Source organism: Myotis myotis, unplaced genomic scaffold (assembly GCF_014108235.1).
Source record: "Myotis myotis isolate mMyoMyo1 unplaced genomic scaffold, mMyoMyo1.p scaffold_m19_p_7, whole genome shotgun sequence".
Lineage (NCBI taxonomy): Eukaryota > Metazoa > Chordata > Mammalia > Chiroptera > Vespertilionidae > Myotis > Myotis myotis.
Window position 1 is genome coordinate 52,452,077 of NW_023416379.1, and position 17,211 is coordinate 52,469,287.

Sequence of the window (17,211 nt, forward strand, 5' to 3'; positions counted from 1 at the left end):
GATTAGGCCTGCCCTCTGCCACCCGGGAGCAGGCCTAAGCCAGCAGGTCGTTATCTCCCGAGGGGTCCCAGACTGCGAGAGGCACAGGCCGGGCTGAGGGGCCCCCTCTCCCCCCCGAGTGCACAAATTTTTGTGCACTGGGCCTCTAGTCTATATATAAAAGCCCAGTGACCAGGACAGCGGAACAACCAGAACAACTGGAACGACCGGTGGCTATGACACACACTGCAGCAGCCAACCAGCCTGATCCAGGCCCTGATCAGTCGCCACCCCCTCTTTGGCTGGCCCAGCACCCGATCGGCCCCCAACACCCAGATTGGAGGCAGAGCTGGCCAGCCAACTGCCCACAGCCCCTACCTCCAGCCGGCTCAGCCCAATGGGTCACCATCGGGGCAGGCCGGCCGGACCCCCATGTGCATGAATTCATGTACCAGGCCTCCAATATAAAATAATGTTGAATGTCAACTATAATTGTAAAATAAAAATTTTTTAAAATTTTATGTAGGGATGTCCAGAAAGCATTTAAGACTAGAGAACAACAATAAAAAGATACAAACTAGAGATAAAAATTTAAGCATTTGTGAATAATCATTGAATAGGTAGATGAGATCACTTGGGGACAAGAAAGAAAAATAGCAGAGAAAAAAGGGGAAAACATGAGGATCGTGTCACTGAAACCAAAGCAGGACACTTTCCAGGAGAGAACAGTTGACAATGCCAAGTATACACACACACACACACACCACTGTTTAAATAAATTAATGGTAGGATATACTATACTCAGGGATTCAGAACTCAATTACTATCCATAAAGATGCCAAGTCTCTCCAAATCATTGATGCTCAGATGCAATGTAAGACTGTATATCACTGAGTAAAATAAAATCATACAAAAATATATATATGCATTTGTAAATGAGATGTATAGGTATGTGATTATGAGCATGGAGGAAAAAGAACAGAGGGACACACACTGGGAAGTTAATATAGGTTACTGGTGGTCTGCAGGAGGTTGTAAGCAAGGAGGAAGTTTGGAGGAGGAAGAGAGAGGCAAAAAGAAAAAGATGCTTCTCGGGAAGCATGACTGATTTTTACCCAGTGTGTACATTTATGTAAATTTATACCTGTATGTGCATACATGTTTAAACAATTTCTAAAATTAAATTTAAAAAGGATTCTCTCAGAATTTGAAAGGGGTATTAATGAGTTTTATATTTTACTCTATGTACTTGTAAATTGTTTCAAATTCAAAAATTATAGTACCCCAAATAAAAACTTTAAAGTCTTCGACTTATACCTCATTAACTGAAGCAACAATTTGCTAAGTTCTATCCTTTCTTAATCATCCATTTAAATTTTTCTGGCCATTATTCTTTATTAAAAAATAATACCTTTAACACATAAAAATATAGAACTTCTATCCTACATAATAAAAGCCTAATATGCTAAGTGTCCGACCCTTCATTCAACCGTTTGACCAATCACTATGACGCACACTGACCACCAGGGGGTAGACGCTCCAACCGGTAGGTTAGCTTGGCCAATCGGGGCTGGGCAAGATGGGCTGAACACACCATGGATGAATCTGTGCACCAGGCCGGTTTCGGCCTGATCCCCACAGGCCAGGCAGAGGGACCCCACCAGTGCACAAATCCATGCACTAGGCCTTTAGTTTTATATAAAAGTCCTAGCCCTGGGCAGTGTGCTCAGTGGTTGGCACACCAGCCCATGCACCACAGGGTCTCAGGTTCAATTTCCAGTCAAAGGCACATACCTGGATTGTAGGTTTGATCTGTGCCTAGTTGGCACGTGTGTAGGATGCAACCAATCAATGTCTCCGTAGCACCAATATTTCTTTCTCTCCCTCCCCGCTCCCCTCTCCCTTTCAGTCTCTCTAAAAATCAATGGGAAAAATATCCTCAGGTGAGGATTAACAACTACAAAAACAACAACAAAAAACTAACCAAAAAAAACCCCTAAGGTGGAAAAACTAATTCATTTAATATTCTGTGTGACCATCCTAAACTATTTAATGCTTCTTTTTGCCACGATATCCTTAAAAACTGGAAATTATTACTTTTAAAATAGCAAATAAAAGAAAATTAGGCCAACATGAAAACCAGAAATACAATCATACATTCTGGCATGCAAAAGTCAGATCCTTGAGACAAATATTCCTGTTTCCTAAAAATAACTACTTTTTACCATTAAATGGCTACAGGTCCTAGAAATATTGTTGACTTTTCTTTCACTATCAAATGTTAACTTAGCATCTCTTTTGTAAAAAGCTGGTGTTCCTTTCCTAAATTTTCAGATCTTCCCCACAGGAATTTCCTATATTTCTCATAACCAAGAAAATCCACGTATCGACCACTTACCTTATAAGGTGGGCAAAATAATAACGAATGGGATCAAAGAACCTTCAAGTTGGACCATGTCTGGCTAATTAGGGAACTGAGGCTGGTTGCCAATATAAAGGCTCTGATCAGCTGGCTGTGGGGCCCAATCCAGAATGAGCACAGTAATTTTGATCAATGGTGTCTAACCTAGTCCTCTCCCAAGGTCAAATGTTGTTTCGTGCTTTGCAATTCTCTTGTAATATTTCTCTAATTGACACTATGCTGCAGCCATTCCTGGTGTAAGATATTTGGAAATGAAAAGGGAAACAAATGAGAATTTTCCTTTTTCATTTGTGAATAATTAAAGTGATTTGAGTGAGTGCATTTCTTTCAGACGATTAATTGCTCTGGGAATCGATGTCACAAATCGATGGGTGGTGTCTGATTTCATCAATAGCTGCTCAGGGTGAGTCTAGCTTCATCAAATGTGAACACCCAATAATGGAGTGACAGTCAAACCCAAAGTGTTCTTGCAAATCATGCTATACTGAAAGAAGAAATATCTCAAAAAGAAATGAAGCAATTTTAGACCACTGAGGTGTGGTCTGCGTCTGTATGTAGGTTGTGTGTTCTAGCAATCTTCTATTAGGCCGCAACAGACAGCTCAGGACAATTTACTTCTTTTTCAGTAGAGAATCTGAAAGTGACAGGAGCACAGAGTAGGAGACTCTCCCATAACCTCGCAACAATAACCTGAAATGTCCTGATGAGGGAAGTAATCCTGGCACTGCACTGCTGCTGGGAAAGAGAAGGGGCTCCCCGGATGTCTCATCCCAGTCTCTGCAGAAACTAGCACACTAAAGGATGAGATCTACTGCCACTACTGTCTCCTGGATATCAAAACATAGAAAGCTACAGTAATTAAGAGTGATAACATAGGTGCATGATTACACAAACAGGCCAATAAACAAAACACAGATTCCAGAAACCTACACATATATGGTCACCCAATCTGTTGGCAAGGTGGCATTGAAGAGCAGTGGGTTTGGAATAGTGTTTACAACAAATGAGACTTGTTCAAATTGGATGTTTTTTAAAAATTGAAAAATTTTTAAGAATATTTTTTAATTGATTCCAGAGAAAGGAAGGAAACACCAGTCAGTTGCAGCCTACATACACCCCGACGAGGGATTGACCCTACAACCTGGTTACGTGCCCTGACCAAGAAATCAAACCAACCAGCCACCTTCTAGTGTATGGAATGTTGCTCCAACGTTAACTGAGCCACACCAGCCAGGGTGAAACTCTTCCTTTCACTATGTGTCTAGATGTGGGTACTTCCTTCTCTATCTCATTTGACTCTCTGGCCCTTCGATCTTTTTTCCTCTTCTGGTCTTCTTTTGTTACTCTAATACTGGCACATCCTCTATCCTTCACCTCACTTAAATCTGCATTCATATTTACTATTTGGTTTTGTTTGTGTACTTTTTTTCTTCTTCTTTCTAAAAGTTTCTCAATCTGATTTTCAAACTCACTAATTCATTCTTCAGCTGTATCTATTCTACTTTTACTCCATTTTGTTATGTTCTTTATTTAAATATTATGTTTTCATATATTTATACTTGGTTTATTATTTCTTATATTTGTATCCCATTACCAAAATCTTCTTTTCTTTTGATGTTTATTGGCTTTATTTTTAATTTCTGGGGTCTTGTTTGTTGTTTTTCTTTGAACCAGTGGCATCTCTTAATTATCACTTTACTTTGGCTTGTGAACTCATTTAACCTGGTGGTATGGGCTCTTCTGAGTGACAGTAGGCACTGGGGAAGAACTGAGGGCCAACCCTCTAGGCCCATGGTCGGTAAACTATGGCTCAAGAGCCACATGTAGCTTTTTGGCCCCTAGAGTGTGGTTCTTCCTAAGCTTTAGGAGTACCCTAATTAAGTTAATAACAATGTACCTACCTATATAGTTTAAGTTTAAATTTGGCTCTCAAAAGAAATTTCAATTGTTGATATTTGGCTCTATTGACTAATGAGTTTGCCGACCACTGCTCTAGGCCATGTTGGAAGTTCAAAGAGAGGGAAGAAGATAGGCAATACGGCAGGCACTACAAAAACCAGTTAATTATTTCATTTTGTTATCTACCAAGCAGGGTTTCCCCTTCACACCATAGGAGAAATGGCAATTTCCTAAGGCACTTCCAGAGTCTTGAGCCTAGATAATGACCCACAGTCCTATGAATCTGGAGGGGGAAGAGCGAACAAATAATGCACAATCTAGTCAATCCTTACCTGCTTTCCCCAAATCTTGACTCCCAAGAGCTGCTGTACTGCCCTGATTTTAGCTGAGGATACCTGTCCAGAGGTCTGCTTCAGTCTGCTAGTACCTGCTGTGAGAAAGCAGGCAAAGGCAACTGGTTTTCTCCAATTAATCCATGCACAGACATTCAGCCATCTGCAACATCACCAAAACAACTTCACAATAGCCTCCCATGTCCACCGTGAGTTTTACCTTTTTTTCCTTTTAAACACATTTAAAAAACAACATTCTAATCAAAATATAACAGAACTTTACATGGTTTTATTTATACATTACTGGTATTGAAAGCAACCTTTGTACAAAAATTTTATACAGATAAAAAAAAATTCCTTGGCTAGGCAAAGCCTTTTAAGTGTATATACACACAAACACAGATACACACACACAAAGTATTTTACATCATTTCAAGTATACATATTTACAGATACACTATTTAAATTACTTTACAATTTACCAAAATGAGAGGTCATTAGAAAAGCAAATAAAAATATATGAAAACAAACTAATTAATGGTTAATTTAAAAATGCTACAAAACTATTTTTAAAAATCTAGAAAAGAAACTCATTTCTTTGAAATATCAAAATTAAGGTTTCAATATTATATTGTTGTTGCTTTTATCTTAATAACAAATTGTAACCTGTTTAAAAATAAGTTTCTTGACTAATAAGAGATAAGCAAATCATATTGATGACTGGAACAAGCTGACTTGAGAGTAAAGAGTCAGCAATTAATAACAAATGTAGATAATCTAGTAATCCATGTCATAAAACTGCCCTCTACATCCCCATTTAAAACATGAGGAATTCCAAGCTTCTGTGTAGTATGCAGTATCAATTGAGGCTCCAAGGAATTCAGCAACTATCTGTAAGAAAAACCTAAAGTTATGATTCTATTCTTATGATATGACCATTTCATAAGTGTTGTTCTTTTAAATGAGTTCTACTTAGATAATTCTGATGTTTAAAACTAGCTTTTTACAGAATCAGTTTGGAAACCTTATCATTATACTCTGATTTTGAAAAGAATTTAATGAGACTATAGTACTTGGAGGGAAAAATCAGTTAAGAGACAAACTAGGGCTGAAACCGGTTTGGCTCAGTGGATAGAGCGTCGGCTTGCGGACTGAAAGGTCCCAGGTTCGATTCTGGTCAAGGGCATGTACCTGGGTTGCGGGCACATCCCCAATAGGGGATGTGCAGGAGGCAGCTGATCGATGTTTCTAACTCTCTCTCTCCCTTCCTCTCTGTAAAAAATCAATAAAATATATTTTAAAAAAAAAAAGACAAACTAGGAATGAAGCAACACATTATGCTATCATGCAAGCAAATAAAATCTCAAGTATCAAATCCAATAAAAGATTTACAATGGAATTTGGAAATTTCAAATTATTAGCATCACTTCCAGATACAAGTTAATTCTTCCATAAATGTACATTATTTTCTCAAGAGAACAGAAGTCATATTTTAAGAAAATATTCAGGTAAAACAAAAAACTCAATTTAATTTCTTAAAGGTGGTGAAAATTTTAAAGCACAGTAAATCTGAAAAATAACCAGGTCATTGTCACCTTAAACCAGTGATGGCGAACCTATGACACACGAACTCATTTTTCTGGTTGATTTTTCTTTGTTAAATGGCATTTAAATATATAAAATAAATATCAAAAATATAAATATTTTTTATACTATGGTTGCAAATATCAAAAAATTTCTGTATGTGACACGGCACCAGAGCTAAGTTAGGGTTTTTCAAAATGCTGACATGCCGAGCTCAAAAGGTTCGCCATCACTGCCTTAAACTATTTTTAAAGGTTCTTTAGAACAAGCTCTTCCTTCAAATTCCCCATTATTAAATCTCACATTCTGAATTATATAAATATAATTTTAACTTCACAATAAACTACTAAACATCTTCTGAAGATCCCAATAGCAAACTAGTTGCTTTGAGAGAAATTATCAGTTTCTAAAGACAGTAATTTACATCAGGTCTAGAAACAGATTTATAACTCAAATATACTGAGAACCTTTCACATTAAGGTCTATGGCCAAATATGGTTTCTATTCTGATTTAATCTAATCTGAACTTAATTTAATTTAAAATTGGGTGTTTTGCATTTAAATAATCATGACTACAAATCAACTGAAAAATGGTATCTTAAATATCTTTATAATTTTTCTTCTATAAAGTCCAAATATTTAAGCAGCTGACTCAGGTCTTACAGGAAAATCCTGCTGAAAAACATTGTTGCCTTAATAAACCTGTATAAAAATGGCTTTAAAAAAAACTGAGGGCGGGGGACGGGACTGAGGAAACAGGTCTGTGAACATTATTAATAATTTAACATAGTAAATCATGTCATCTATTCGGATGACAATGGATTCCAAGTATATGTTTTATATTTTAAAATATTAAAAATTTTTATTAATCAAATGGATTCCCTCCCACTTTAGACTCATCAGCAGTTGGAAGGTTAAGGAGGAATGCCATGCTGATCTGAAATGCAACTCTGAGCACATCCTGTGGGTTTGGTGACCTTAGAAGCCTGCACAAGCAATCATCCTCCAGCCTCTGACTGAAGCAGGACCCCACTACTCACATCTTTGATGACTAAAGGCCATTAACTGCAGAGTTACAGTATCAAACATTTATTTTACTAATCTTCTGTAGTATAACCATTAACTACCTGCATTTTGACTTTTCAAAGAGCTTCAATAGTTGCTGGAATCTTTCTGAGACCTGAAAAGTAAAAAATGAGTATTAATTATAAGTATTACAATGAGATCTTTTTTTATGACTACTTCCACAAAACATCTAAAGAAAGTTACTGTCAATAATAAAGAGATGAAGTAATGTCTGGAAAAATAAAATATCTTCATACTAAAGGTGACTGCTAGTTTAACTTTCAATATTAATCTTTCTTTTTAAAATTCAATTTATTGGGTGATATTAATAAAATTATATAGGTTTCAGGTGTACAATTCTATTATATATCATCTGTGTATCATACTGTGTGTTCACTACCCCAATTCAAGAATCAATATTAAACTTTCTTAAACAATAAACATTACAAAATTGTTTAAGATCAAAATAAGTAAATGTAAGACAACAGAAAAATAAATTAGGATTGTTCTTCCACAATCACCAAGTTTTTAACAGTCCAACATAAAAAGCCATACTTTTAAAGAAGTTGGCCAATAAGTATCTACATATTTTAAATGTTAAAATGAAATCTAAGTATTTAAGTAGTAACATCTGTGAAACTATAGAGATGTAAAAATTGGGAAGTTACCTGAGATGAATTTTTATTCAACTTGGCAGCTACATAAGAAAATGTTTCTATTGATGGCCCGCTTTTCTGACACTCCAATAAAATTTCCCGGTCATCATTTCTACAGGGAGAAAACGTTATTTAGCTTTTGTAGATTAAAGCAGAAAGGTATCAAAAATTCCACTGTCTTAATGTCCATCAATAGGAGGTGACATTTTTATTAAAACCCATAGAAGAAAAAGTGTGTATATCAAAACATTGACAATAATCTGTAAGCACATACATATTTCCAAAATTTTCTAAAACTAACATACTCATTTATTATTCTAATGACAAAAGGATAGATTTTTTAAAATTCTACCTTTAATGTATACAGTACCTGAAAAATTAGGGTCAAACATGACGACAGACTTAATAAGCAAAAGAACGAAAGTAAAATAGAATCCAAATCTTCCAATTCCCAGGCCTCTGCTTTTTGTACATGGGCAGAACCAATATGTATTATTACAATCTCTAAGATTTTACTGTGTCATCTCCAAGTTACCAGAAATTAAGGCATAGATGACTATGGTATTAAATAAAATAATGACCAATTTCAAAATTCAGCTTCCCTCATTATGCACTCCAGTTAAGCCTGCAGATCGTGAACCTCTAGTGCAGGGGTGGGGAACTTTTTTCTGCCAAAGGCTATTTGGATATTTATAAACATCATTCATGGGCCATACAAAATTATCCACTTAAAAATTAGCCTGCTATATTTGGTCAAACACTTAATTAACTTGCCCCTAATGCCTTGGCAGGGACAGACCAAATGATTTCACAGACCTTATACGGCCCATGGGCCGGACGTTCCCCACCCCTGCTCTAGTGCAATGGTTTACAGCTGTGGCTACCCTTATGTCTGAAATGGGGTCTTGAAATCAGCATTTCTCAAACAGTTCATATAGAAGTCAAAAGTACAATCTGTTTATAAACTTTTTCGAAACTCTGAATTTAGGGAAATGCTCAAATTATAAATGCTCACACTTTTTGCTCTATTTCACCACCCCACTCATCATTCTTCCTTTCTAAAATGTGATACCAGTTCTTTACAAAGAATCATTTTTTTAAATTAACAGTTAGGTCAAAACACAATGAAAAGTTCTATCCATGGTGCTAATGCACATCCCTGCTTAAGAGCTACTGCTATAAATTATACCCTAGAACAGGGGTGGGCAAACTTTTTGACTCGAGGGCCACAATGGGTTCTTAAACTGGACCGGAGGGCTGGAACAAAAGCATGGACGGAGTGTTTGTGTGAACTAATATAAATTCAAAGTAAAGATCATTACATAAAAGGGTACGGTCTTTTTTTTCAATAGTTTTATTCATTTCAAACAAGCTGGATCCGGCCCGCGGGCCGTAGTTTGCCCACGGCTGCCCTAGAATGTATTCTCTATTAACTTTGACTACTTTTGAAGTCATCACTTTCCTTATTTTAGGATGGGATATAACTATGACATGACAGTATAGATTTCTGGCTTCTCAAAGTTTCCTGTTGATTTAAATGTCTCATAAGTGCTTGATTTGGCAGCACATACACTAAAATTGGAATACAGAGAAAATTAGCATGGCCCCTGTGCTAGGGCGACATGCAAATTCATGAAGCCTTCCATATTAAAAAAATTAAAAAATGTCTCATAAGATCCTTACCTTGTCCATGAAACTACAATTTCCCCTTTCTTTTTAATAATATTCTTTGCAGAAAGGTTTACAGAAGTGCCAGATGCTGCTGATGGGTGGTCCTTAATCCTGGGGCTTGCCTTTAATGATGAGGGATCTTTCATCACTGTAGGGGCCTTTTTCTTACTGGCTTTCTTTTGGTGAGCTTCTCCATTCTCACCAGAATTTTGGGTAATTTTCTTGGTCCTTTCCTTACTGATTAAGTCTGTTTCCTTTCTCTGTTTTTTCTGACAAGAATGATTTAGATTAGAAAGTTTTTTCCTCTTTTTGTGAGCATTATCCAAAGCCACAGGCAACTCTAAATTATCAGAATTTGATTCCAGTTCCGATTTTAAATCATCCTTTTTTATTTCACATGAACTGGGAGAGTCTGAGGTCAAATCAATACAGCTTTCCACAACCATGCATTCCAAAGATTCATTTGCCACTTGCGCCTTTTTTTCCTTACAGTTACCTTCATCTACACAAAACACCTCACACCCCAAGTGTCCAACAGCTAAAGCAGGATGGTTATCTTCACTTTTACTCTCATTTGAAACACCTTGCGTCAAATCAATAAAAGCATCTACAGTATCAGGCTGCACACTGTCTAATATCTGAGCACTTTGATCCAAATTGCTACCAGAACATCCCAACTGATTAATGTTTAAAACTCCTACTTCTATGAATTCCCCCAAGTTTTTAGTCTCAGTGACTGGATCTTTCGTGAGGTCTATATATGTGTTTGGAAGATGGCCCTCGACAGAATGTGGAATTTCTTCCATGGCAGGCAATCCTGCAATGCTTTCAGGCACTTTTGGTTCCCATACTTGATGCAACTTGAAGCACTGATCAGCCACTTCATTACTATGATCCACTTTACCAGAAGCATCTTTAAGGAATTCATATATATCAGGAACCTGTGTTTGTATCATACAGCCCTGTTCTTCGTGAGCTGATTTACTGCTATCAACATTTTCGTTGGAATGTTTCAATTCTTCCACAGATTTAAAAACTGTGTTCTGACATGAAATACATTCCTTCTCTGCTGCTTCATCAGTTTCCTTTCCCACTCTGGGCAAAGATGTCACTGACTCACCAGCCACCATATTCTGTAGAAGACTGGAGGGAGTAGGTGGTGCTGCATGCCGTATTTTCACAATGAAATGATCATTGGACTTTTCCATTATGACAGCATGCATGGGTAGATTGGGGTGGTACTGAAAGCCTGGAGCAACAGACCGGCTTGTCCATGATGAAGAACAACTTGATTTACTGCTCGAATTATCAGACTCCAGAGCTAAGTGAATATCTTGTTCCGATGCATCCTCTTCCTCAAGTAAGGCGTCTTCACTAAAATGGGCACTAATAACCTCCTCAGGAGTAGAACTAGACAAAACTTCAGGCTTTAAAAAACTGAGATGACCATCTGACTTCAGAGGTGATGGTACTGTTAAAGATACTGCTAAATCTTCAAGCAGGATGGAAGAAATGCAGGGCTTGCTCCTTTCTGAACTGCATACATTATCTTTACTTAAAGCTATGTTAGTGGACACTTCAAACATACAACTTTCATCCAACACATCAGGATGAACTGGCAACGAAAGCCCTGAAGACAGAGATGGGCCTTTCTCAGATGATAATAATGACCAATTATCATCACTAATCATTTTAGGACATGGAGAAACCACCCCTGAAACTAGCTCTTCTGTTGTACAAGCTGGTATAGATTCACACTTAAGACTCTCTAACAGCTGTTTCTCTGGAGTCTTTAACTCCCACTCACTTTTTTCATTACAGTTAACACTGTTTTCCAAAAGATCAGAACCTTGCAACAAACTTTTAAATATCTCACCCATCTGTGCATCACTCACTAAATTAAAAGTGAGGCTAGATGCTTGCTGTTCAGTAAGAATCTCAAAACAGCGTTCTGGCTTTAAAGCTGCATGCTGGGATGTCTGTGTATCCTCTATGGTGGTGCCTTCCATTTTTCCTGGCTTTGGGGTGCTCGGACAGTTCAGTTCCAAGGAGTGCTCTTCAGATTGAAGGCATTTAATATTATTATCAAAGCAAGTGTTAAAGCTTTTTTTAATGTCATTCTTTAATGTGTTAATTTGAGAGTTATTTTGGTCTTGATGTTTATCCTCAGATTTTTTAGATCCTAGTGAATACCTGGAGTAAATAGAATCTTCTGATTTTGAAGATTTCTCTTTCAGCATTTCTTTCCTGGAGTTGACCATATTCTCCTTCTGACAATTTGAATATTGTAGTTTTTCTTTACTTTTGTCCAATTTCCCTTCATCGCTGTCACTGCCAAAGTTTGTGAAACCACAAAACTTTATTAAGATTTTCTTAAGCTTTGCAAATAAATGATCAAGTTGTTCATCTACAAATTTCCATGCTTTCTTTTTCATATCTGGTAGTTGTTGTTCAAATAACCTATCTACTATGCCATTCTTTTTAACTTGCTTAAGTTTGGATTCTATAACATCACAAAGATTCTTCTGTAAAGTAGTCACTGACTTAGAGATTTTGGATAAGTCAAGGTGTTTAATGAGTGATGTAAAACTCAAAATTGCTGACTCAATAATTCTATGAAATTGTTTTAATGGAAATTTAATCTTGAATTTCATGTAGTTTTTCCTTACATGTTTTCTTATCATTCGTAACATGTGCATAACCTCTGGTACAGAAGAAGGTACAGCAATAATTGGAACTATTTTTTCCAGAACGGAGGTGCTCATTGTCTTATCTTTTTTCTCTGTTTTTGAAGACCTGCTAGATTCACTCTGTCTCTTATTCCAATTCCTTTTGGTCTGCTGAACTTTCATAGATGTTTTCCTTTTGTCTTTATCCAAATGCACAGTACTTTTCTTATTTCCTGGACTAGTTTTTCTGTTCTGCCCTTCAGTAGAAGCTCTAGGTTTGGCAATTTCTTCAAAACTATTTTGTAGTTTAGAGTTTTCACTGTCGCTTATAATTTCTCCTTCTTCTAATTCAACTAAAGATGAATTCTTATGAGAGTCTGCCTCTGCAAATTTGTCAGACTTGCAAATGGGCTTTTGATTTTCCTTGTTGAGATCAGACTGACTCTTGGAGGTGGAATGAGCTGAATTTGGTGGAAAAACATCTGTGGAAGAGAAAAGTATATGATAATCACATGACCCTTAGAATCATAATCATTTGATATTTCTATACTGAATATAACCAAATAAAATACTGAAGCATTTCATTATTTTAATACCTTTTTACAGAATGTTAATGCCTAACACTCATATCATTGGTCTTTCCTGTTCTCAGAAGGTATTCAAGTGTCTGACAACAGTGATAGATTGGTTTTTTGGAGAACCATCAATCTACTGTTCAGGTATCTTTACTTCAAGTTAGCAGCATCACCTATTCTATGCCATCTGATGATGGCTTTTGAACAATAAAAATGGATCTGGTACTAGCCAGTTTGGTTCGGTGAATAGAGCACTGGCCTGAGGACCAAAGGGTCCCGGGTTTGATTCCAGTCAAGGGCACATACCTCGGTTGCAATCTCCTCCCCAGCCCAGGCCCTGGTTGAGGCAACCAATCAATTGTGTTTCTTTCACATCAATGTTTCTCTGTCTTTCCCTCTCTCTTCCACTCTCCCTAAAAATTAACGATAAAAAATAGATCTGAAAGCAAGCAAGCAAAGAATATTTGAAATAATCTGTCCTTCCACTCCTTTTTTTTTGTAGAAATAAGAATTACTGGGGGAGATGGGGGGGTATCGTGGGGATAAAGACACATATGTAATAACTTAGTCAATAAAAATTTTTTAAAAAATTACTGAGAGAAACCAAGATGGCGGCATAGGTAAACACTGGAAATTGCTGCCTCGCACAACCACTTCAAAAATACAACTAAAAGACAAAACGGACATCATCCAGAAGCACAGGAAGGCCAGCTGAGTGGAAATTCTACAACTAGAAGGAAAGAGAAAAGCACACTGAGACTCAGAGGAGGTGCAGAAGTAAAGTGCAGAGGTACAGAGGCACACGTGGAAAGGGCTAGCATCTGAGGACACGGTTGTCTTTTTCAATAGAGAGGGAGTCTCAAGCTCCTGACTGCTCTGAATTCCAGTTCCGGACGAGTCTCTGGGGACCCAGACTCATACAGGGAGAAACTGGACTGTCTGGCATCGGTGGGAACTCGAGGGTGGCTTTCTCTCAGAGGAGCTTGCAGTGATTACCGGAACACTGAGACACGGAGTCTCTTAGGGTAGGACTGAGGAGCAGCCATAGCTGCTTGCTCCACCCTATCGATCCCCTAAGACCCCGCCCCACCCAAGCTGTGAGTAGAGGCTTTTGCATATGAAAGGCCTGGCCCTTTGCAATTTGAAAATTACCTAACAAACTACAGCTGGGTCAGAGAGACCCAGAACTTCCAAAAGAAGGCCCAAGGCCACACAGAAGCTTCAGGTGGACCTCATCTGGGCACCTCCAAACCCCAAACAAAGAAGAGAAATCTGAAGATCTCTTCATAGCTCCTCCTGGGTAGCCTCAGGCAGAGGCTAAATTAGCACCTCCTTAGAGATCCAAGTGCCAGTGTACCCGGTGGTCAGAGTGGGACCATACAGATTACAACTCCTCAGATCCATAAGGGACACACTCAGGGGGTAGACTCAATGAGCACCAAAGCCATACTGAAGCAAGTATTGCCCCTGAAGGGTGTCTCCAGCACAGAAGGTCTCCCACTGCAGACACAGCTGATTCTCACAGCCAACTGGCCTGGAGGTCAATTCCTCCCAGTGATACCTACAACAATCAACGCTTAACTACAACAACACTGTGCACAAAGCCCACATGGGGGTGCACCAAGAGTGTCCACCTCAAGTAATTGGGGAGGCTGAGCCACTGGGCCCTATAGGACACCTAGAACACAAAGCCACTCTATCAACATAGGGAAGCATAAAAAATGCGGAGACAAAAAAAAGGTCACAAATGACAGAAATGCAGGAAAGCAAACTACTGAATATAGCGTTCAAAACCACACTTACAAGGTTTTTCAAGAATTTTCCAAAAATGCGAGGATAGTGTAAGGAGCCTCTGGGACAGCTTCAAGCGTACCAACATCAGAATTATAGGGGTGCCAGAAGATGAGAGAGAGCAAGATATTGAAAACCTATTTGAAGTAATAATGACAGAAAACTTCCCCCACCTGGTGAAAGAAATGGACTTACAGGTCCAAGAAGCGCGGAGAACCCCAAACAAAAGGAATCCAAAGAGGACCACACCAAGACACATCATAATTAAAATGCCAAGAGCAAAAGATAAAGAGAGAATCTTAAAAACAGCAAGAGAAAGAAACTCAGTTACCTACAAGGGAATACCCATATGACTGTCAGCTGATTTCTCAACAGAAACTTTGCAGGCCAGAAGGGAGTGGCAAGAAATATTCAAAGTGATGAATACCAAGAACCTACAACCAAGATTACTTTATCCAGCAAAGCTATCATTCAGAATTGAAGGTCAGATAAAGAGCTTCACAGATAAGGAAAAGCTAAAGGAGTTCATCACCACCAAACCAGGATTATATGAAATGCTGAAAGGTATCCTTTAAGAAGAGGAAGAGGAAGAAAAAGGTAAAGATACAAATTATGAACAACAAATATGCATCTATCAACAAGTGAATCTAAGAATCAAGTGAATAAATAATCTGATGAACAGAATGAACTGTTGATTATAATAGAATCAGGGACATAGAAAGGGAATGGACTGACTATTCCTGGGGGGGAAAGGGGTGTGGGAGATGCGGGAAGAGACTGGACAAAAATCGTGCACCTATGGATGAGGACAGTGGGTGGGGAGTGAGGGCGGAGGGTGGGGCGGGAACTGGGAGGAGGGGAGTTATGGGGGGAAAAAAAAGAGGAACAAATGTAATAATCTGAACAATAAAGATTTAATTAAAAAAAAAAAAATTTTCTAGAGAAAAAAACCAAGATGGCGGCATAGGTAAACACCGGAGATTGCTGCTTAGCACAACCACTTCAAGAATACAACTAAAAGATGGAACGGACATCATCCAGAACCACAGGAAGGCTGGCTGAGTGGAAATTCTACAACTAGAAGGAAAGAGAAAAGCATACCGAGACTCAGAGAAGCTGTGATGCGGAAGTAAAGTACAGAGGTACGGAGGCGCACGCGAAGAGGGCTGGTGGCTGAGGACACGGTTGTCTTTTTTGATCGGTAGGGAGTCTCAAGCTCTGAGCTCCAGTTCTGGGCAAGTCTCTGGGGACTCAGACTCATACGGGAGAAACTGGACTGTTTGGCTTCGGTCGGAACTCGAGGGCAGCTTTCTCTCAGAGGTGCTTGCAGCGATTGCCAGGACACTGAGAAGCGGGGCCTCTGAGGGCAGCCATAGCTGCTTGCTCTGCCCTGTTGATCCCCTGGCACCCCCGCTCCGCCCAAGCTGTGCACCGGCTTTTGCATATGAAAGGCCTGGCCCTTTGCAATCTGAAAATTACCTAACAAACTTGCAGCTGGCCCAAGGTACCATAGCAACTTGCATTGCTTTACAGCTGAGCTCTTGCTGGGTAGCCTCAGAAAGAGGCTAGCTTAGCACCTCCTTAGAGATCCTGGAGCCAGTGTGCCTGGTGGTCAGAGTGGGACCATCCAGATTGCAGCTCCTCGGATCCATAAAGGACACACTCAGGGGGCAGACTCAGTGAGCACCAAAGCCCCACTGAAGCACGTCTTGCCCCGGAGGGGTGTTTCCAGCACAGAAGTTCTCCCACTGCAGACACAGCTGATTCTCACAGCCTGGAGGTCAATTCCTCCCAGTGATACCTACAACAATCAAGGCTTAGCTACAACAAGACTGTGCACAAAGCCCACAAAGGGGTGCACCAAGAGTGTCCACCTCAGGTAATTGGGTAGGCTGAGCCACTGGGCCCTATAGGGCACCTAGCACACAAAGCCACTCTATCAACACAGGGGAGCATAAAAAATGTGGAGACAAAGAAACAGGACACAAATGACAGAAATGGAGGAAATGAAATCAAACTACTGGAAATAGAGTTCAAAACCACCCTTTTAAGGCTGTTTAAGAACTTTCTAGAAACCGCTGATAAATTTAGTAAGACCCTCAAAAAGACTGGTGAGACCGCCGATAAATGTAGTGAGACCCTCAAGAAATCTAGTGAGACCCTCGAGATTATGAAAAAGGACCAACTAGAAATTAAGCATACACTGACTGAAATAAAGGATATTATGCAGAGTTCCAACAGCAGACTAGAGAATCGCAAGAATCAAGTCAAAGATTTGAAATACGAAGAAACAAAAAACACCCAACCTGAAAAGCAAAATGAAAAAATAATCCAAAATACGAAGATAGCGTAAGGAACCTCTGGGACAGCTTAAAGCGTACCAACATCCAAATTATAGGGGTGCCAGAAGAAGAGAGAGAGCAAGATATTGAAAACCTATTTGAAGAAATAATGACAAAAAACTTCCCCTACCTGGTGAAAGAAATAGACTTACAAGTCCAGGAAGCGCAGAGAACCCCAAACAAAAGGAATCCAAAGAGGACCACACCAAGACACATCATAATTAAA

At 38.9% G+C, this 17,211-nt stretch overlaps 1 protein-coding gene and 1 non-coding gene across 7 annotated transcripts in view; one reads left to right on the forward strand and one right to left on the reverse strand.

Moving 5' to 3' along the window:
* Positions 1-4,602: 4,602 nt before the first annotated feature.
* CASP8AP2 (caspase 8 associated protein 2) overlaps positions 4,603-17,211 on the reverse strand; it is a 32,041-nt gene continuing 19,432 nt past the window's right edge. For 3 of the 6 annotated variants that reach the window (XM_036317400.1, XM_036317398.1, XM_036317399.1), the window contains exons 8-11: positions 9,621-12,759; positions 7,950-8,049; positions 7,344-7,396; positions 4,603-4,795 (exon numbers count right to left, since the gene is read on the reverse strand). In XM_036317400.1, the coding sequence (XP_036173293.1) occupies positions 4,618-4,795; positions 7,344-7,396; positions 7,950-8,049; positions 9,621-12,759 (3,470 nt within the window). In that variant the 3' untranslated portion in view covers positions 4,603-4,617. Of the gene's footprint in view, positions 4,796-4,901; positions 5,524-7,339; positions 7,397-7,949; positions 8,050-9,620; positions 12,760-17,211 lie in introns of those variants that run through there. The other 3 variants (XM_036317401.1, XM_036317402.1, XM_036317403.1) reach the window with 3 other exon arrangements.
* Positions 9,486-9,589, forward strand: LOC118660832. The gene has a single exon (XR_004969040.1). It is a non-coding gene; the product is annotated as a U6 spliceosomal RNA (small nuclear RNA).